At 45.0% G+C, this 21,755-nt stretch overlaps 3 protein-coding genes across 5 annotated transcripts in view; 2 read left to right on the top strand and 1 right to left on the bottom strand.

Annotated features, from left to right (window-relative positions):
* The window catches only part of dgkzb (diacylglycerol kinase, zeta b), a 73,377-nt gene extending 72,003 nt beyond the window's left edge, over positions 1-1,374 (top strand). For all 3 annotated transcript variants that reach the window (XM_063196448.1, XM_063196447.1, XM_063196449.1), the window contains one exon: positions 1-1,374. This exon is cut by the window's left edge and continues 1,393 nt beyond it. The gene's annotated coding sequence lies outside the window, so the exon portion shown is untranslated.
* Positions 1,375-4,228: 2,854 nt separating this feature from the next.
* On the top strand, positions 4,229-13,670 carry mdkb (midkine b). Its single transcript, XM_063195935.1, has 4 exons — positions 4,229-4,351; positions 8,913-8,983; positions 11,648-11,818; positions 12,811-13,670. Exons 2-4 carry the CDS (start codon positions 8,914-8,916, stop codon positions 12,999-13,001), a joined length of 432 nt encoding a protein of 143 aa, XP_063052005.1. The 5' UTR covers positions 4,229-4,351; position 8,913; the 3' UTR covers positions 13,002-13,670.
* Positions 13,671-16,139: 2,469 nt separating this feature from the next.
* chrm4b (cholinergic receptor, muscarinic 4b) lies at positions 16,140-19,091 on the bottom strand. The gene is made up of 2 exons (XM_063196318.1): positions 18,577-19,091; positions 16,140-17,495 (listed from the first exon to the last, which is right to left on the bottom strand). Exons 1-2 carry the CDS (start codon positions 19,060-19,062, stop codon positions 16,140-16,142), a joined length of 1,842 nt encoding a protein of 613 aa, XP_063052388.1. The 5' UTR covers positions 19,063-19,091.
* Positions 19,092-21,755: the final 2,664 nt, after the last annotated feature.

Raw genomic sequence — 21,755 nt, 5'->3', positions numbered from 1 at the left:
TCTGGTGGCACACCGGCAGGTGGCCCAACTGCCAACCGCTAAAACATGCCCATCCCCATGGCTGTTCTACTCAGTGCTTTCTATAGATGTTTACGTATGATTCTGATGACTATTATTGTTATTTTATCCTATTATTCTCTGAGTACTTTATATATTATACATGTATACATAGATGTTTACTTTTAATAAGCTTTTAAGTCACATTTTAATGCCTAATGTCTCAGGCAATGCCCGTGCCCAATGGTGTTTAGAAAAAATGTCGAGGCGAGCAGGGTGTTTTCAGAGTGATGCTCATGCCTTCAGCAAAGACGACATTACTCGCTGCTTTTGTGGCATCACTCTTCAATGCCACGTTCCGTTTCCTGGTTGTTTCTAAGGGCATGGTTGTTACGGACACAAACGAGACAGATGGGCAGCCGAATTTGAGCACAGCAGTATGTCAGCCTGTGTGTGTGTGTGTGTGTGTGTGTGTGTGTGTGTGTGTGTGTGTGTGTGTGTGTGTGTGTGTGTGTGTGTGTGTGTGTGTGTGTGTGTGTGTGTGTGTGTGTGTCTGTCTGTCTGTCTGTCTGTCTGTCTGTCTGTCTGTCTGTCTCTGTCTCTGTCTCTGTCTCTGTGCCAGTGCTGCTCTAAGGTTCATGCGCTGTGAGCTTCTTACTAAAACCTGTACATACTGTATTTGGACCAGAATAACACACTGACTTTAGCAGACGATCACTGCTACTACCCTAGGACAGGTGTTTCCTGCATCACTGCTAACACTACAACACAGGTGATCTCTGTGAACGCTGTGCTCCTCTACAGACTGGGGAAGCTGAAGCATTGGTATCTGCCACTTATGGAGGTTCACAGCCGCCTCTTTCCTTATGATACTGTTCGTGTCCGCTTTGTGTGACTCGCTGCTTGTATACTGTATTTTCTAGCACATATCGACTGTTCTGGGTAAACAATAACGATAGAAAATATTAAACTTTTTTTTTTTGTAAAATATACTGTATGTACCGTACCTCTGACTTTTTAGTGTTATTTAATCCAACTTTTCAGGCACTTACGTCCGTTTACCAGAGAGCTTTAATATGTCGCCAGTATGTGCTTTGTCCATGCTCTTTTGAGTTGCTGTGCAATTCAGAGTTAGAAGATATATTTGTATAAAGCATTTAACGCAATGTGTGCTGGTTAGATTGAATGATGTCTTTGTATTATCCCATTGCAACCTCAGAATGCCTCCTGTCTATGATGTTTGATGGAGTAAAGTGTGTGAGATGTAAACAAAATATGTTAAAAGTTTGATATGTTAGGTCATATCTCTGATGGGAGTGGGAGCTTGTTGCTTTTTGTTTACTTGAAACAATAAACAATTGTTTGCTGTCTACTTGGAACAGGAAATGTTTTGATTTATTTCATATGCATGCCTGCCTGTCCATTCAAGATTACTCATGGTACATTTACTTATCTAGGGGTATGAATAAGCCACATGTGGACATCATAATTATTCATATTTAGGTCACTGTGCCTTTTCTGCATATTGTCAGTTGGTTTAGACAATGGTTTGTTAGTCTGCAGTGTTTACGTCACTGGGCTGAGTTAAAGGAGAACTCTGATGTAAAATCAGTGCAGTTCTCCAGGGTTACTAGTAGTGTTGAGATGTGCTAGTGTCAGTGTACAGATGCAAAGACCTAATCTGAAACCATCTAAACCTACGCAACAAAGGTGTCATTGACCAAAGACTTAGGGTTAGCGTGGCAGTGTATTTCCTCCTTGAGTTGAGTTCTCATTAGCGTATCATGGTATTTCCTGTGCACACATACAGTACACAGGCAAACGCCAGTGATTTCGAAAACCTCCAACACTTCAGGAATCCCACCCGTCCAGATGAACAGCTCTTCTCCTCCACAGAGCAAGTCTGACTGCTCACATCACAATCCTGATCATGTGGGCTCGTGGTTCTCAACCTTTTTTTTGAGGAAATGCCCCCTTGTCCTCATCATAAGCCTGCCAACGCCCCTTTGACCTCATCATAAGCCTGCCAACGCCTCCCTCAGTATTAAAAAAAAAAAATACAAGAATGCCCCCTAATGTCAAATGAGCACCGCCCTCTCTCAGCTGTATCCTTCTCAACACCACCCCACCCCCACAGGGCCTCCCTAACACTCCCTGGGGGGCTGTACAGCCCCCGTTGAGAAACGCTAATCTAGGCCAACACCTCCTGTCCTGCCTGCCCCTCGGGCCTAGATGAGGGTACACAGTAAAAATGTAATGTTAATTCAACACTTAGAGAGTCTATTTACAATATTCCAGTGTATTTGGTCCAACTCTCTAAGCCTTGAAATCATCAACACTGCATTTTTTATTTTATTTGTGGAACTGTCATAACACTGCACTCACCTGACCTGAGCTCATCAGAACACCTGAGGTCTACCCATGTACCTGTTGCCCTGTTGCCCGTATTGCCATGACTATAGTACTTTCAGAAATTATATACTAGGCTCAACTTGAGAAAACAGCTATCGTGAAAACCAACAAAAGACGACTAAGTTGCAAGTCAGAAGAAGTCAGAATAAAGGTAAGCAGCAACAAACAACTTTAATGGTAGTCCACTAAAATGATAAGTTACCACATTATGGTTTGTTCTTTACACTGTGCCAGCTGCAAGCGAGGAGGGGTTGGGGTTGGGGGGTGGGGGGGTGTTTGGCTCTCAGATGACTTTGCCCTGTGCCCAGCTCAAGCTGTCAGCGGCCCTGCCCTGCTGTTGAATATACCTTTCACCACTTCAAAGGCACATGCAGTACTGTATAATGACAGCATAATAAAGCCCCTTCTACTTTCACATAATAAAGAGGTGCCCCATGACAAGACAATAACACCCCTCCACTTTCATATAATACGGAGATGCCAGCACCTGGCCCTTTAATAAACGTGCTAGACTTTCTCAATAGCGGATGCCACTACTCCACTCACATTCAACAATAATTTTGTTTGTGTGAATTCGATCGCATTGTAGGGTCTGTAATACAGTACTTCACACCTGTTTTCCTCCAGCGATCGATGAGGAATGAGGAACGGGGGGTGAGAGGGTTGAGGTGTTGTGACGGGCACATGACAGAGTAAAAGGTAACGGGACTATGTAAAGTGATTCTATTGGAACAATACCTACTTTAGCAGTAAACACATGCAAGAGAGTATGATTATTCCCAACCTCTCTCACACATGGAAATTGTTTTATAGTAGGCACCCGCTCACCTGAATAGCCTTCAGTGGTGATGCTCACCATGTAGACGAGTTCTAAATACACCTGGAGCTCCATCTTCTCACCAGGTAAGGCAGGCCGCTGCTTGGGGCCCCAGGCCCCTGGATGGTGAATAACAGCTTGCTACAGTGGTGGCACATTTCTTTGAAATATTCATTCCTTTCACATTTCACTTGGGGGGCCCTGCTGAAAGTCGCCTCTTAATACACCTGCTCAGTATGTCTAGTACTGACCACACGCACACCTACACACTCACAATAAAGCCCAAGTGTCTGCTTCAGTCTCACCACAGCTAAATAAACTGGTTGACCTGAATACTAGATTGCTCCTGAACAGCACTGAGACCCACCGGTGAACAGTTACAGGGCACCACCCTTCCTTCCTGTGTTGTCTCAATGAATCACCTGCCTGCCTTTGGCTTACTCAGGGATCAGCAAACATTGGGACATGCGTGCGGGAATCATAAATCAGTGGTGTCACTAGGCTACAGGGAATGTAGCTTGGGGAGATTAAGATATGGCCAGCCAGCCACGCCTGGCCTCTACCAACACACACACACACAAACACCACACACACACACACACACACACACACACACACACACACACACACACACACACACACACACACACACACACACAATAGGGTTGTCTTTTTCAGAAACAGTAGTCTGTCTATGTATTTTCCTAATCTAAACCAAATCTAAACACAATTTTGATGGAGAATCAAACCAACTCAAACAGCTTTGCAGTGAGAAAACTAAAAGGTTCCATAAAGGTTGCATTTTCTTATTGTTCCATTGATGTTATATAGTAAGTAGTATAGCACCCATATTAAACAGGTAACCTACAACCATGTATGCATTATTTCTACCTTATCACATAGATAGAGGTTACATCGTGGCAGTTGGCGACAATTGCGCATTCTTCTGTCTGGTTGTGGTCACGTGGTGTGGTCGTGGGGGGCTGATTTAAATGTGGTCCGTAAGGGACCAGCTCAAACTAGTTGGGGGAAAAAACAAAGCTTGCCTGCCTCCCTGCTTCAACACAGTCAGCTCTCACACGCACAGCGCGCATTGACGAGTCGGTGACGGGGCACTAAAGTCAAGTAAGTGACATCTTCTGTGTTTTATCTATTGGCGCACGTTAGCAGGTTAATTCTGTCGATTTTGCTGACGCTGGCAGATGCAGTGTGAAGAATGTCTTTGTCCATCAGTTATAGTGTTTTGCAAAAGCCGTATTAAAAACAGCCAAATGATATCTTAATGAAACGAAAACCGTGAGGTCTTCGAGGGCAAAGCTTTTCGATGGAGCTGTAAACAGAATTCATCTAAAGCCAACATGAAACGTTCATGTGACGACAAACGTCGCTACATATCTGTTTATTAAAAGGCATCCCGCTGGCACCATAGCGTTGGCCTATTATTGTCAGTAACCAGTGGAATGATTTCGTGCGTAATAGCTGCGAATATACCACGACAAATATCGGCTTTCGTGTTTTTGCTGAATCGGTTTTTATTTGTGTCTGTAGCAATCCGCATTGTGCTTTCAACAGCCTAATCAAACCAAGATGTGTCATTTTGGTCACATCACCCCCTAGCTCTACTGCTACTGGCTGCATCTTCTGATGGATAGGGTGCCTAGCCCTGGCCGTGCCAGGTTTCATTCGTTTCAGATGTGAGTGATAGCATATGTAGGTAGCCTACGTTTTGTCACGAATTTAAAAGCATATGTTAATGTCTAAGTAGGCTATGGTAAGTATGGAAGACATAATTGGATATGGACATTGTTGCCTTTTCTCTGAGACAGTTGCGCTGCTTTTTTTCGTGGGTTTAAAAAAAAAACAGATTAAGAAAAAAGAGAAGTTCTAGTCATGAAGCGCGCGCGTAGCCTGACGCTGACCACCTGGATGAGAGAGAGGTTGGGCGCGCGGGTCTGCTCAGCTCGAGCTCACCCGTTTGTTAGTCTGTGGCCCAATTCCTCAGTGGGACTCAAATGCTGCCAAAACCATACTGACCCTTTTGTATGGGCGCCATTAACGACAACAGCAAAAAAAAACAATATTTAACTGTGTAATGAAGGAGAGGAGTGACCAATGAAACAAAAACTGCTTATGTCAGGTTGAACTTGATCTGCTGCTGATGTCTGATGAGTTCAACAGAGACAGGCTCTTCAGAACTAAATTCTGCTGATCACCAAACAGGAATGTAATGGCGACCCTGGAAGCCCACCAGACCAAATTAGGTCACTGTCTGGAGTCTGTTTTTTCCATGCAAATGAAAGCCCAGTCTGTCCTACAAAACGCTGTAAATATTTGAGTCTTATCTCCACGCCCGCAGAGGTCCTCGGGCTTTCAATCGGGGGCCCACAGCACAGGGGACACACAGCAAGTCTCTCTCGCTGCTCATGAGGAAGTTTTAAAACACCCTTGTAAGCATCGAGAAGAAAAAAAGGGAGCGTCACACCCTCTTCATCTTTAGAGTGTTTTTCTTTTTGTCTTCTTATGCAAATAAGTTGATATTCAGCGGAGCTTGAGGAACCCCCCACCCCAGTTCTGCACCCCCACCCCAGCATGAGCCCAGCATTAGGCCTTTAAAAGCAGTGAAAACAGGCCAGAAGAAGCTTTTGTGTGAAGCCAATGAATCAGAGTTCCTTTGAGGCGCTGGGGGCTTTGAGTGGCGGTGTGTGTGTGTGTGTGTGTGTGTGTGTGTGTGTGTGTGTGTGTGTGTGTGTGTGTGTGTGTGTGTGTGTGTGTGTGTGTGTGAGAGAGAGAGAGAGAGAAAGTATGTTTGTGAGTGTTGGGCTCACCCTTCACATGGCCGGATCACAGTGCGAAGGCCTGCTGGGCACCGCTCACTGCACACAAAAGTGTCCCAGCAAAAAGCCCTACACGCACACACACACACACACACTCTCTCTCTCTCTCTCTCTATCCCAAACATACACATGCATACCCACACACACGCACAGACACACACACACACACACACACACACACACACACACACACACACACACACACACACACACGCACAGACACACACACACACACACACACACACACACACATTCACACACACCCACAACAACCACTCAAACCCGGCAAAAGCCCTCCACGTTTATGACCGGCCGAATAATGGGGGCGACCCCTCTCTGCCGCCACGGGGAGAAAGGAAGAGAAGAGGGGAGAAAATGGAGGAGGAAAGGAAAGGGCCTTGGCTTTCACGCAGTGGAGAGCAGAGCAGACAAGAGCAGAGCACAGTGCCCTGGCCTAGATGTGGAATGCCTTTGTGTCCGCGGGCCTTTTGATAGACAGTGATGTGATGCGAGACCTCTTTTGAGGTGGGTGGCAGGTCCCACACCATAATGCAGTGCAGAACTCAACACAACACACGCAACACACACAACACCACACCACTCAACCTCAACACTCGATCACTCCCTAAAGCCTTCATAGAACATAATGCAGTGCAGAACTCAACTCACCACAACACACACAACACAACACCACAAACACAGCACCACTCAACATCACTCCCTAAAGCCTTCATAGAAGTAGACCACTTTGCCATACTAACGCATGCTGATGCTGCTTTCCCATACTTATTTTGCCATACTGGTATCTGGTATACTGAATGATAATAGTACACACAACACCACTCTAAAGCCTTTAGAGACAGATAGACAGTGCGCTGTTCCACACTGCTTTGCCATAGCATTCTGTCTCTCATACTGAGTAATAAAAGTACACAACAGTGTGTAGTATAGAAAGTCATGGACACGTGTTGCCATACTAATACTCATGCATGTTAATGTTCCTTTCCTGTACTACTTTGCCATCCTGGTGTCTCATGCTGAGTGGATATAGTAGCACACGGCAGTGTAAGCTACTTTTTGTAGATCTTGGCAAAACTTGTACGCTAAGCCGGACAGGAAGCTTGTGTGTGTGTGTGTGTGTGTGTGTGTGTGTGTGTGTGTGTGTGTGTGTGTGTGTGTGTGTGTGTGTGTGTGTGTGTGTGTGTGTGTGTGGAGCACACACCTGAGCGAGTGGCAGCAACTGATGGCACATACACACCTGGATAGGAGTAGAGCTGTTCCAGACCCAGCTCGCTAATTACAGGGTGCATACGGACCAAGTCACGCAACCCTGTGCAGTGCAGCGAGCGCACGCACACGCACACGCACACGCACACGCACGCACACACACACACACACACACACACACACACACACACACACCCCGGGGCTCTACAGTAACCCTCTGCTGCACACCATCTTAAAACATACTTACAACAAAACACATGCACACCATCTGAAAGGGTTCACACAGCACATTAACACTGCCTGGGGTGATACAGTAACCCTCTGCTGCACACGACCCCCACACCCCCACCCACGCATGGCTCGCAGGCAAGCAAGCACATAAACACGGGAACACACGCAAACACACACACACACACACACACGATCTTAAAACATTCACAAAACACACACATTAGCTTAACTCAGCCTGGGGCAGCATGGGATGGCCCACTTGCTCAGTTGCCCCCTCTCTCTTCCACCACAGTTCAGTTGCACTCTCTCCCCCCCTCTCTCTCTCTCTCTCTCTCTCCTTCTCTCTCTCTCTCTCTCTCTCTCCTTCTCTCTCTCTCTCTCTCTCTCTCTCTCTCTCTCTCTCTCTCTCTCTCCCTCTTTCCCCCAAGGCTGCTCCTGGCCTGTCTCCTATAGGACATCATTAAGGTCCATTATCCTACCGTGTGTTTTCACTAAGGACTAGCTCTGCATCTCTCATCATTGCCTTGTCTGGAGTGTTTTCACAGGGCTCTAACTCTCTTTAATTGCGTGTGCAAGACTCTACAGCAGGGATGTCAAACTCACGCCCCGGGGGCAAAATTTGGCCCACAGAGGTATTTTATTTGGCCCGTGAGCTCATTCAAAATGTGTATTACAGTTGGCCACATACACCATCATGATACAAGTGACGCCCAAATCTGTAACATCTCACATTTCATATACAGCAGAAATAGGTGCAGGGCAGGGCAGGCATATTTGATACCATATACAATGGGAATGAGTGTTAGTAAAATTTGCCTTTGCATGCACAATTTTAGCTTGTTTTAAAAATAAATAAATAAATATTGAGTTCGACCCATGACTGTCCCACATTTTGATTTTGGCCCACTGTGAATTTGAGTTTGACACCCCTGCTCTACTGTATATAAGCCACGTCATCGGTCAACCGTCATCGTTTCACTGTTTAGAGTGTTTGCATGTGATGGCTGTTGGCCTTGTTCTTGTGAAAAATATATTTCTTTGGCCCTTTTGGGAAGACATTAGTTGAGAGACAAGAGATGAGGGATGGGGGTAAGGTTGGGAGATTAGCCAAGCTGTGTTCAACTTTCCAGGTGTGCTCTGTCCTTATTATATATAATATATGGTACAGGTGCTTGACGGTGTGGAACAGCGGTGTAACTCTGTAACTTGTGTGTTCATTATTGTGCATTTCATGCATTTTTTTGTGTAAGTTTGTGTGTGTGTGTGTGTGTGTGTGTGTGTGTGTGTGTGTGTGTGTGTGTGTGTGTGTGTGTGTGTGTGTGTGTGTGTGTGTGTGTGTGTCTTTACATGTACATGTATATCATATGTGTTTGTTTGTTTGTTTGTTTCTGCAGAATGCGGCACTTCCTGCTAGTCACCCTGCTGATGGCCATCGTCATGGCAGCAGAGGCATCAAAAAAGAAAGGTCAGCCAAACACATTACCTGCTACATGACTATAGCAACACTGTCAAACATCGCAGCCAGTTAAATGTGAAAAAGGAAGTTGCCCTGCTGCTTTAAGTTTGGAAGTTAACTCAACTTTAGAAAGCATCAAGTTGAGTAAAGTCTCGAGTTGAGTTTACTTAGAAGCTGAAGGCAGCAGGGGAACTTATTTTTTACGTTTCACTGACTTGCAATGTTTTACATTCTAGACGTTCTGCAGTGCTCATCAATTCAACTCTTAAGATAAGAGCGTAGGACCAACCAAAAGACTGTTCAATGGGACTCTCTAAGTGTTGAATTAACACTGTCAAATTGACTGTGTGTCTTGGGTCCCTGTTTGAAAACTATGCAAAGCACATGAGTGAATGTCGCTTTGGTTCTTTGTCATGCAAAGTTCACAAATGACTGTGTAGCAATGTGGAAGGTCAAAGGTTAAGTTGGTTAGGCCAGAGGTTAAGAAGGGTAGGAGTTCTACACAGTGCCCTGATAGACTTCCTCTGCTGCCAGCACAACAAAGCATGGTGTGTATTTCCGTCCTCTGTTCCTCTGCCAAACACTGGAAGCACTTTGGGCTACATCCTTTTAAAAGTGGTTTGCAAGTTCATTTTAATATTTATTTACTTTTTTATCATTGTGATGATGATGATGATGATGATTATTATTGTTCCATACATTCATTGTAGTTGGTATATCCATTAATAAGCTGAAGAGAAGATGAAGAGAAATATGTATTATGTGTACCGTATGGTACGATGGTGTTGTGTGGTGTCATGGGAAAAAAGAGATGCCCCCACACTTCACACTACAGGCAAAGGAAGACACAGACAGTTTGAAATATTACAGCAGCACCATTAAGTATGTGGGAGATCCAGTAGTGAGCGGGCCCATCATTCTCTTTGTAGTCATATGCTGCCCCTCTGGCCAGCACCTCACCAGTGGGCATGTGTACACTGCTACTTCTGTTGTGAAGTGAAGTGAAAGCCCAACTGGGAAACTCCAACTCCCATTGTCATTGTGACTCAGCAATCCACAGCACACAAGTGAGCACTGCACACAACCAAATTGCATTTATGCCTCACCCAAGGGGGAAGCCCCCTATGGCGCCGTAAGGTAGCAGTGTGGCGGGACGGCACCATGCTCAGGGTACCTCAGCCATGGAGGAGGATGGGGGAGAGCACTGGTGAACTACTCCCCACACCAACCTGGCGGGTCGGGAGTCAAACCGGCAACCTTTGGGCTACAAGTCTGACGCCCTAACCGCTTACTCATGACTGCCCTGCTTTGGGGTGAGGTGAGGTGTGATGTGATGATGTGGTGGTGTATCCAATTCGCTGGCTATTAGTAGGGTTACCAGAGACATAGATCATGGTTTTAAACTTCATAACTCCACCTCACAAGCAGACCACAGTACGTAAGAATTCACAGTTGCATATCAGACTCCATTATAACAAACACAGGCGCACCACAAGGAACAGTTGTATCTCCTTTTTTATTCACCGTTTACACCTCTGACTGCAGACATTGTAGTTCCTCCTGTCATCTGCAGAAGTTTTCAGATTACTCTGCATTAGTGGGCTACATCAATAATGATAATTATGCCACATGTCAGGATGAGGTAAATAATTTTGGTAACTGGTGCGAAGATGCCCATCTCATTGTAAACGTTGAGAAGACAAAGGAACTGATAATTGATTTTAGAAAAAACAAAAACGTGCCTGTTCCTATTTTAATTAGAGCTTATCCAGTAGAAGCTGTCCCCTCCTACAAATACCTAGGTGTCCACCTAGACAACAAACTGGACTGGAGGGAAAACAGCAGGGTGATTTAAGAAGGCCCAGTCAAGACTCTTTTTTTTTAAGGAAACTGAGGTCCTTTGACTTGGGGAGGCCTATTTGAAACACATTTTATCATGGGATTGTGGCGAGTGTTCCATTTTATGCTGTTGTGTGCTGGGGTGGAGGGATGTCACTTGAGGACAGAAACAAGATAAATAAGGTCATCAAGAAAGCGGGGTGTATGTTTTAATTTGTCAGAGCAGATTTTAGAGGAGAGGACAATGAGGAAGATGAAAAGCGTGCTGAGCATGGATGACCACCCACTGTTCAGCATGATCGCAAAAAAGTGACAGGAGCCAAAGGCTTCTCCTCCTTAGGTGCTCCAATCGAAAAGTTTAGGAGCTTTTATTCCTGCAGCTATCAGACTTTTTCACAACAGCTGCTGAGTGCTTTTTTTAATGGTTTTAATGGTTTTATAATGGTGTGGAGATTCTTTGTGTGTTTTTATGATGGAGTGTTGTTATTTATTTCTTAGCTATTATTTATTATGTATTTGCCCTGTCTTCCTGTTATGTGTTGTGTGTATGACCATATGGTAATCAATTCCCCCCTTGGGAATTAATAAAGTTTCTCTCTCTCTCTCTCTCTCTCTCTCTCTCTCTCTCTCTCGCTCATGCATATCAAGTCAAGTGCTTTTATTTGTCACATACATTTTGCATGAAGTGAAATGATGAAGGGGTCAGTTAAAATACTTAAAATCAATCAAAAATACCTGTAACTATCAATACGTCATGCACATCTATAGGTATCTATAGAGATATGTCTTTGATGCTAACGCTATGGCTTTCTCTTGCTCTGCTGTGTAATTCAGAGAGGGGCAATAAGGAGGCGAAGGCTGGAGCCGAGTGTGCAGAGTGGAAGTACGGCAGATGTGTGCCCACCTCCGGGGACTGTGGAGCAGGCATGCGCGAGGCCACCTGTAACGAGCAGACCAAGAAGCACAAGTGCAAAGTGCCCTGCAACTGGAAGAAGGAGTTTGGAGGTAAGACCCCAACAGGCCATAGCGACACACACATCTGTTACATGACATGGCATTAGATTTTAAATTACAAATTAGGAGATTCCTCTTCAACATGGCTTGCAAAGGGGGGCTAAGGCCCTTTGCCCACCAGTTCTGCCAAAGTGCAGCGCACTGCTCTGCCAACGTTCGATTCCCCTGTTTTCTGTATGACCCTGCACACCGGCGCATAATGTTCGGACATCCGTGGACATTGGCGCCGGTGTACGAGGTTGTATTGTGGAATCAAACGTTGGCAGAGTAGTGTGCCGCACTTTGGCAGAACCAGTGTGCGGAGGCCCTTACACAGCAACATGCACACGATCAGGCCACTCCCATCCGAAGGACTTTGGAAGCGAGACCGTCAGACAATAGCTGCCAACACACTCCCATTTTCCTCAAGTGTCTCCCATATTTCACTCCCATCTGCGTTTCCTACCAGTATTCTTCTTGTGCAGTCTATGGTTTTCTTCACGCATCATTTTTGACCGCCCTGCCCCAATGTCCACCAAGTCACCACCATTTAAAATCAGCATCTGTCATGCTGCTACAACCACAAACAGTTAATTAACTGCCAGAGCTAGTACTGAGGCATACAATGTCTGTACAGCAAAAACTTGTTTACTAAATAAAAGAAACAGCTTTAACTGATGTCAGCTAAATAGTATGGTAGCAGTAAGATGTTAGTACTGATTAACGTGTGTTGAATAATTTCCACTGTCCGTCTGTCTGTTAAATACTGGGGTTATAATACTGCTATAACAGTGAGACAACAGTCCCGTATCTGCTACGTATCTTAACACAGCACAATGGTATTGTTTAAAATACTGTAGAAACTGCTGAGAGAAGGACACATGGCTTTCTGACAAATCACTCTGCTGTTATGATAGTAACCACTGGGGGTAATATAGTTGATACTTAATGTAATGCTTATTTAATAATAGTTGACGAGTAACTGATTGGTCTTTTCTTTTCAGCTGACTGCAAGTACAAGTTTGGGCGGTGGCAAGAGTGTGACACCTCCACTGGCACCAAGAGCCGGTCGGGCACGCTGAAGAAGGCCCTGTTCAACGCCGACTGCCAGGCCACCATCAAGGTGTCCAAGCCCTGCAGCCCAAAGACCAAGACCAAGCCGGCCAAGAAGGGCCGCGGGGGCAAGGAGAACTAACGCGCCAAGAAAGGGAGGGCTCTGATTGGTTGGCACTGCTGGGGTAACAGCAGCGGCTGATCAGTCACGTCTACAGTATGAAGTGGCACAATCCTCTCCTACCTTTAAAAAAAAAAGACCTGACAGACCTGGTGTCAAAAGCATTCCATGTTCCTTTCGAGGGAAAAAAAAGATTTGTTTTTGTTTTTTTGTTTTGTTTTGTTTTGTTTGCTTTTTTAATTGGAAGGGTAAACCTGTGGGATTTTTTTCCTCAGAATTTGAGTAGACATGCGCATATGTAAATGAATCTCAGAGCTATGATATAGAATTGGCCATATTTGTATGGAGTAACACCTGTAGGATTTCTCTGAAAGTAGTTAAAAATTTTACTGTACATCTGAAAGGTTTCCACAGTACATTGTATGCGTCTCTGTAATTAAAATTGAGATATCGTAGGCTTAACATTTTTAGGAAACACTGATGGATATTTTTCTCAATTTATAAATAATTTACTTTTTTAAAAATGAAAAATGAAGACAATTGAACATATTTGTAGCAACAAGTAGCACCAGTCTATGGACACATTTGCAATTGAAGGTAAGGTTGGTTGAAACCTTACTCAGACACACACAAGAGTTAGTGCTGTGGCCCGATGAATAAAAGAGGGGTAATAAATTGTATTTTCTCTGGTCTGGTGTCTCTACTTCGTGTGCAGTACATTGTCATTTCCTCTAGCGCAGTGGTTCTTAACCTGGGGTGCGGATACCCCCTGGGGGTGCGCCAGAGATTTCAGGGGGTGCGTGGAATTTGTTTGTGTTGAGGTTGTGACCAAAATTCTGAAAGTAAACATTATAATCAGGCCCTCATGCAATGAAATTAATCACTTACAGTAAATCATTTTTAGTGTGTATTGAAGTATTGGTTGGGGGTGCGCAGCTTGTCTTGAGCGCAGGTAAGGGGGTGCTTTAAGAAAAAAAGGTTAAGAACCACTCTAGCGGGAACTCCAGAACAACTGAGCTGTGATATATTCTGATGTGAACCAGACAAGGGTAGCTCAAGATTTTACATTACATTACATCACATACTGTAGGAGCCAGTTCTATGGCTGTCAAATAGGTTAAAAGATAACCTTTTTCTATGGCTCTGCATTACATTGGGATGACATCACAGTGGGAAAACATGTCATTCTCTCACACACAGTCAATGGCAAATTGCAATTTATACTCAGACCTGTGGTAGCATCTGATGGCTGTTAACATAATTAATTCACATACAGTAATATCAACACTGAAATGATAAGTCATTCAAATAAACACATTATTGAAATAGGCTTAACAACTTGTAGGCTGTGTAGTAATGTCCCAACACCACACCTCTGTGTTCATCTGGACACGACAGGATCAGTTTTCCACTGTCTAAACTGGCTGAAATGATTTAATGAAACAAGCAAGGTCAAAAGTCAGACGGGTGACAGAAGTACCACCCTCCCATCCCCCATTCAAAAACTGCCTCCTCCGGTTCACACAGACATCATCACTGAAGGTTTAACCTAAAACTGTTAGTCCCTTGGAATGTTGTACTCTGATGAAAGAGCAGAAAACAGTTTACCCGTGTTGCTCGGGTATTTCAATTTCAAGAACACAGTCAATTCCCAGATGCAAAAACACAAACAGAAGCGCATGGAGTTACTCTTTTGATACAGTCATTGACAGGGCTGCGAAACAAAGAACACCCGGGGCATTTTTGCCATACTATAGACCAGCCCCTCACCACCGCCACCCCACCACTACTATAATTATAATGGGCTCAGGCCACCGTGTAAGGTAAGCGTACCCATTAAGCCCACCAAAATCTAAATTTCTTTATTTTTCAATCATCTTCACACAATTTTTTTGTGAAATGATTTCTTAAATAGTAAGATTTACCTCTCTTCTCAATGTTTATCACTGAATTGATGAATATTTCAAAGTACAATATGAAGATTTTTTACGAGAAAAGTGAAAAGTCTGAATGGGCTTAAATGGTACCTTTGGTACCATTTAAGCCCACTTGTTATTTCTCTATCAAAATACCTGGTGAGGTGTGTGAGTTGAGTTTAAACAGTGTAGCCTATATGGCATAAATGGTTTCAGATCAAAATATTCTTCCAAAATGTAAGATTTGCAAAAAAAATAATGCATAAAACCTAATTAAACATTACACCATCTCTTACTTCATATACTTCATAAAATTCTTCATCCAAACAGAGAAATTTATTTTTTCTTATTGATTATTGTTAGTTCATTACATTACGCCTTTTTGACCTACTACTTCAGATTGTACAGCACTTTTTATGTCCCTCAAAGGCATTTTTCATTAGCATGCATGCCAACTTGCATGCATTTCAATGGGGTGTACCATTTAAGCCCACCTTGTACCCATTAAGCCCGCCTATACAAAAAGCTATTTTATGGAAATAATCAACTCCACAAAAACATTTCATGATGCATTTCTTTAAAGATCAATGCCAAACAAACTGGAATATGCTTAGAATTCATACCTAACCACCTTAAGTCTTACGGTAGAGTAAGATAAAGATGGTGTGTGGTTGTATCAAGAGAATATCGGCGTTTGCTCGCTCATAAAACACATCTTTCCATTTGAAGGGAAATGCTATAATTTAGTAAAACACTGCATGTATATATATAAAAATCATTACATTTACCTCTTAGTTCACTAAATATGAAAGTATTTTCAAAATATTTTACTTAAACTAGCTGAAATTCTATGATTTCTGACATGTCCCAAAACGGCAAAGTTTTGAGGCAACTTCTTGTCAGTAGTCCTGAGACTGGGTTCACTTGGACGGGGATAACTCGACGATAAAAAATGTGATTTGTTTGCAATAAAAAACATTTTGTCAGTTACTAAACCCTTTAATTGGATAGGGTGATGAACAACAAAATTCACCTTTTCCCTTTCTTTAAATTGACCTCAAAGTTGAAAGTGGGCTTAAAGGGTACATGGGCTTAATGGGTACGCTTACCTTATCAAGGATGCACCAAAGGGCTGAAACAAACAAAACAAAACAAAAACGCAACAAAAACATCGCCCCCTGAGGACTGATGGCCTACCGGGAAAATGCCCTGTATGCCAGCTAGATGACCAGTCCAGCCGTGATCACTTGGAGCTGATGTTCTTGTACTGGCACAGGAGGAGCTTGCGGAAGGTCTTCCTGAAGGTGATGTTGCAGAGTGCGTAGCAGGCGGGGTTGATGGTGCTGTTGATGTAGCACAGCCAGTAACCGATAGCCCACAGCGTGTCAGACACGCAGTAGTGGCAGAAGGTGCCCACGAGGACCATGGCGTTATACGGCGTCCACGTCACCAAGAAGGCTAGGAGCACGGCCAGCACGGTCCTCGTCACCTTCCTCTCCCTCACTGACGCACGCGTGCTCCTCTTCCTCATCAACTGGGTGGCCTTGGCGTGGGTTGAGGGTTTGGAGACGCGACAGGACAGGGATGAGAGGTCAGGGGTGGAGGTGCAGTCACGTACACATACACGCCTACCTCCGCGCAGGGTGGGCTTTCTTCCTATTGCAGGGGCGCACCTTCCTGTTTCTCTTCCTCTTCGTACTGCTACAGGAGCACACCTCACTCCTCCTCCTCCTCCTCCTCCTCCTCCTTCAGCTCCTCCAGGAGCAATCATGTCACTTCCTCGTTCTCCTTCAAATGCAAGAGCAGACCTCCCTCTTATTCCTTCACTCCACTCCACTCCTCCAGGAGCAGACATGTCCCTTCCTTGTCCTCTATCTCCTCCTCCTCCTCCTCCTACAGGGTTGTTGTCATCATCACTCCGTGAGGAAGAAGGTGGGCTGCTCTCCGATGCTCTGGTCAGCTGCTCGCTGTCTTCGTCCAATGAGATGGCTCGCTCTACTGTGACGTCACCTCTGGCTGCGGTCACCCCAATAGAGGGATCTGACATGGATATGGGCACGCCGCGCCCTCTGTTTGGCACACGCCCTCTGAGGAGGCCGGAGGTCGCACCCTTGAGGCGACCCATGGAGGTTGTGACCTTGAGACGACCGGAGGAGATCGTCAGCGTGGCGACCGCAGGGTCAGGAGGAGGGGCGCGGAGACCCTGTACCCGACGCCGACCCGCGCGGGAGATCCGGACGTACAGGAAGGTCATGAGAAGGGCAGGCAGGTAAAAGGACGGGATGGACGTGGCCATGGTCACCACAGGGCTGGACAGCAGCTGGATGTAGCACTCGTCCTTCAGATGGAGCCGACGCCCTTGGAAACGCTGCCAGGTGAGGATGGCGGGTACCCACAGCACCAGAGACACCAGCCAGGCGCCCAGCACCATCAGGCAGGCGTAGCGGCGCGTCCTCCTAGAGGGATAGGTCAGAGGCCGCGTCACGCACAGGTAGCGGTCCACGCTGATCACCAGCAGGTTCATGTTGGAGGCGTTGCTGACCACATAGTCCACCACCAGCCACAGGTCGCACAACGTCGGCCCAAACGGCCAGTAGCCCTTCAAGACAAGACCCATTCATTTACATACAGTATATAGTGCATTTCATACAATAGGCAACGCAATATGCTTTAGAAAGAAATGCAAAGGTAAGACTGGCATCAAGTACAGTAAATATGAATACTTGGGAAAATGTGATAAAATTGAATACAGTATACTGTAAAAATGATAAGGGTCTTCTAAGAACCTTTAATTGCCATTGTGGGCGTACCCCTAAAAGTTATCTGATTAGCAAGAACCCCGTTTTCTAAAGGGTTCCTCAGAGGACCTTTAAGTACTGCCCTGTAGTGGCCAACTGAAGAACCCCTAGAGCAGGGGTCCCCAAACTTTTTTCTCTGGGGGCCACATTATCGTTCCTGACTGTGATCAGGGGCCGGGATCAATCATGTGGGCTTTATACTAGGCCATTGCCTGTTATAGCCATAATTTCTAGCATAAAATAGTTCAGCATTACAAGTGATTGGCAAAAGAAGTGAGTACTTCACATGCCTTTCAATTTGAAATACCACAGGTATTCGTTTTAATTTCTAATAACCATGTAAAAATAGCAAGGAAAGGTTAGAAAAATATGGTGATTGACAATTTATGAGTGATACAACAGAAATGCTAGGCCTGTTTATATTACAGTGAGATATTATATTACAGAGAGATAAACTATCAAGACAAGAAACTTTTGGTGATTCACACTTGGTTAGTGAAAATGAAACTGTAGGAAGGCCTGTTGATAGACAAAATAAAATATTTAAAAAATATATTTTATCATTATTTTTTTCTGTAAGGATTGCTTCTTTGGGCCAGTTCAAATGGTGAGGTACAGAGAGGTGGAGGGCCGGTCAAAGGGGCTTGGCGGGCCGCATCCGGCCCCCGGGCCTTAGTTTGGGGACCCCTGCCCTAGAGGTTCTCTGGTTGAACCTGTGTGGGGGTAGTGTCGGGGAACCTAAAATTTTCGACGTGTTTAAAGAACATATGTGCAGTATAGCCTAAAGGTTCCCCAGAGAACATTTAGGTTTCCCCCACCGTGACAAACTGAAGAACCTCTTACTTTGTACACAGTATACGTGGTTAAAAAAAATCTGCCTGCCTTCAGCATGTAGACAGTGTAGAAGTTCATGGAGAAGACACCAATCACCAGGTCTGAGAACGCCAGGCTGAAGAGGAAGAAGTTGTTGACCGTTTGAAGGTGGCGGTTGACGCGAATGGAGATCATCACCAGAACGTTGCCCAGGACGGTGAGAAAGCTGAGCGAGCCGGCTGCCACGATGATCAGCACCATCTCCATAGTCCTGTAGGGGGCACTGTGCTGGATCAGACCGCTGGTGCTGCTGACCTCTGGGAGGATGGTGTGGGAGTCATTGCACGAGGTGCCGGCGGTGTGACTGGCATTTGGACCAGGACTCAGATCCTGCAAGAGGTGACACACGTGTCCATTATGGATCAATGTACCAATCAGTTTATCTGTCCCCCCACGTCTACCAAGTCCAGGCCAAGGAGGGCACAGGTCCCAAGCCGTGAAGACAAGCTGGACCCTCCCACAACCCCTTCCCCAAGCACATACCAAGTATTGCATTGTCAGATACAACACCCCGTAACAGGTCCCCAAACACACATTTTGTTTCCTGGGTCTTTTTTTTCCACCTTAGGCCACTTTATTCCTTAACCCAGTAAGACATGCCCCCTGTTATAAATTGCTATAAATTCTGTTGCCAGAATAGCAATGACCAAGTTGTAATGTATTACTAAAAGGCCATAGGTCTTTACTAATTTAGTCTAAAAGGTCATAGTGGTGTAGTTTTTTCAGTGACTATTACAGTGTTCCACTGGTGGAATGGCGCACATCAAGGTGCTACTCCATCCCTGCATATGTGCTTTAGTTTATACGTATTTTCACAAGCTAACTAAACAGCCCATGAACAAACCTTCCAAGTTCACATTCAATCAGCCAGCTAATACAGTATTTCAATTTGAGAAACAACCAACAACTCCTGATGTACTTTGTACACTCCTGTACTTTGGAAAATGGAAGCTGAATATGCACTCACCATGTCAACACAGCAGAGCAGCAGCATACAAGTAGATGTGGAAAGCCAGAGTAAGCCAGTGGGCACTGCAGAGGTGGCGTGTGTGTCCAGTGTCTACTGTCCAGTCCACAGCATCTGTGACCAGCTCGCTTCCCCAGCCAGGATGGCTCAGAATGAGTGCAGTCCACAGACAAACAGACAAACACACACATGCATGCGCACGCACGCACGCACGCACACGCACGCGCACACGCACACGCACACGCACACGCACACACACACACCTGCGTCCCTGGCGCCAGGCCAGCAGCCTAGTGTCGTGCATCGCTCACACACTCCGCCCAGTGACCGGAGATGGCCGGACGCTAATACAATTATTGTCACGGAGCAAATGGACTCCATTCCTCTCCAATAACCCTATTATATTACATAGCAGACCCCACGCCACACCCTCCTCCAAAATAAGCCCATTACATACGTAGCAGACCCCCCCACACAGGGGCCCTATGTACAACCAGCTCAGATGGACACCACCCCTAAAATCCCCATTTATATTAGTGTATTTTCAATTAGAGGGGACCATTCCTGGTATTCAAATGTCTGTCATCTTCTCCCTTGCCTCCGGCCACACTATAGCCTCATGACCCTCGCTCTCCTAAAGGTACCATCTAACAAAGTGCCACATACTGTATGCGTTGAGAAGGAGACAGGGGGCGGTATTTAGTTCCAACTGGGGGGCATGAGGTCACCTCCAACTGCTAGCTTGGAGGTAAAATTTGCACTGCCATACCCAGAGAATGGTTGAAAGTACAGTAGAACGGTACAACCCTATTATTTAACTCAAGGGGAGGTGTAAAATATGCTTATTTCCAAAAATGGGACAGTATCACTTTAAGGGGAGGTTGAGAATCACTGGTTGAGAACCACTGTTTAATCTGTCCCCGTCTTCATATTGGTATCAATCATGCAGATCCACATCCACAGAATGAATTGTGGCACTCCATGATTCAGGGGCATAATAATTGGTAACACTTTACTTGACGCCATAAGCATGTCATTACAGTGTCATAATAGTGTCATGGCACAGTCATAGATAAGTCCATTATGTCCATGCCAACAGTCATAAAATGTTTATGACACAGACATCATGTTCATGACACTGCTATGACACTGTAATGACATGCTTATGACACCGGCGTCAAGTAAAGTGTTACCTAATAATTTATGGTGCATATTATTTGTGTAGTTGTGTCCTCTGTTTTCCCACCTTTGTCCCTTTAGGGGCTACTGTACCCCTCTGTCCATGACTGGTTTCCCTGCTATGAGCCTAACAACAACATTTTTTGAGGGATTATTCTTCATTCACCATCCAGTTTGCAAATGAGAAAATTACTTTACAATTGAGCTTTTGCGAGATATTGAAATATAGTGCAGTGCTTAACATCAACGATAGTGCACATGTAACCAACAAAATTCTGTACGAGGGAATACCAAGGGTGAGCGAGAAAATTGCTGTAAGGAGAATGAGACTTGCAGGACACTGCCAAAGGCACCAAGAACTGCCAGCCAGCAAACTGGTGCTGTGGGAACCGTCGCATGGGTGCCGGTCAAGAGGACGCCCCACACTAACATATGTGGACATACTTAAAGGATTTATCCGGAGTTGGAACAAGTTTGCCTGATTTTTGCATGTTTGGGATGAAATACAGTCACTCTAGAGCAAAATCAAGGCAAAAAGATGCGTTTTGAGAAAGTTTGATAATATCACGTTAGCCTCGTTAGCCATATCAGCTATGCAATATGAAAGATGCGGGCATCGTTTTTCGGCGGTTACACACATTTCAAAACACAACATTTTAAAGTCTTGCACAGCTCAAAACAACGTCACACTTACCTCGTAATATGTTGAGGGTATCCACACATAAACCAAAGTGTCCAAAGTCCTTCATGTATTCTTGAAAGGTCTGCAGAATGTGTTTTGTGAAGCTACTACCTTGAGAATATCTAAATTACGGTCAAGACAACTATTTGACACTAAAGCCCACCAAGTAGATTGCCGAGTGCGTCGCACCATCAGCTGTGGTTACTCGCTATGGAAATAATCATAGCTGATGGTGCGACGCACTCGGCAATCTACTTGGTGGGCTTTAGTGTCAAATAGTTGTCTTGACCGTAGTTTAGATATTCTCAAGGTAGTAGCTTCACAAAACACATTCTGCAGACCTTTCAAGAATACATGAAG

Source organism: Engraulis encrasicolus, chromosome 4, assembly GCF_034702125.1.
Source record: "Engraulis encrasicolus isolate BLACKSEA-1 chromosome 4, IST_EnEncr_1.0, whole genome shotgun sequence".
Taxonomy (NCBI): Eukaryota; Metazoa; Chordata; class Actinopteri; order Clupeiformes; family Engraulidae; genus Engraulis; species Engraulis encrasicolus.
The sequence above is the reverse complement of the archived record's forward strand: the minus strand, read 5'-3'. Positions and strand labels throughout refer to the sequence as shown.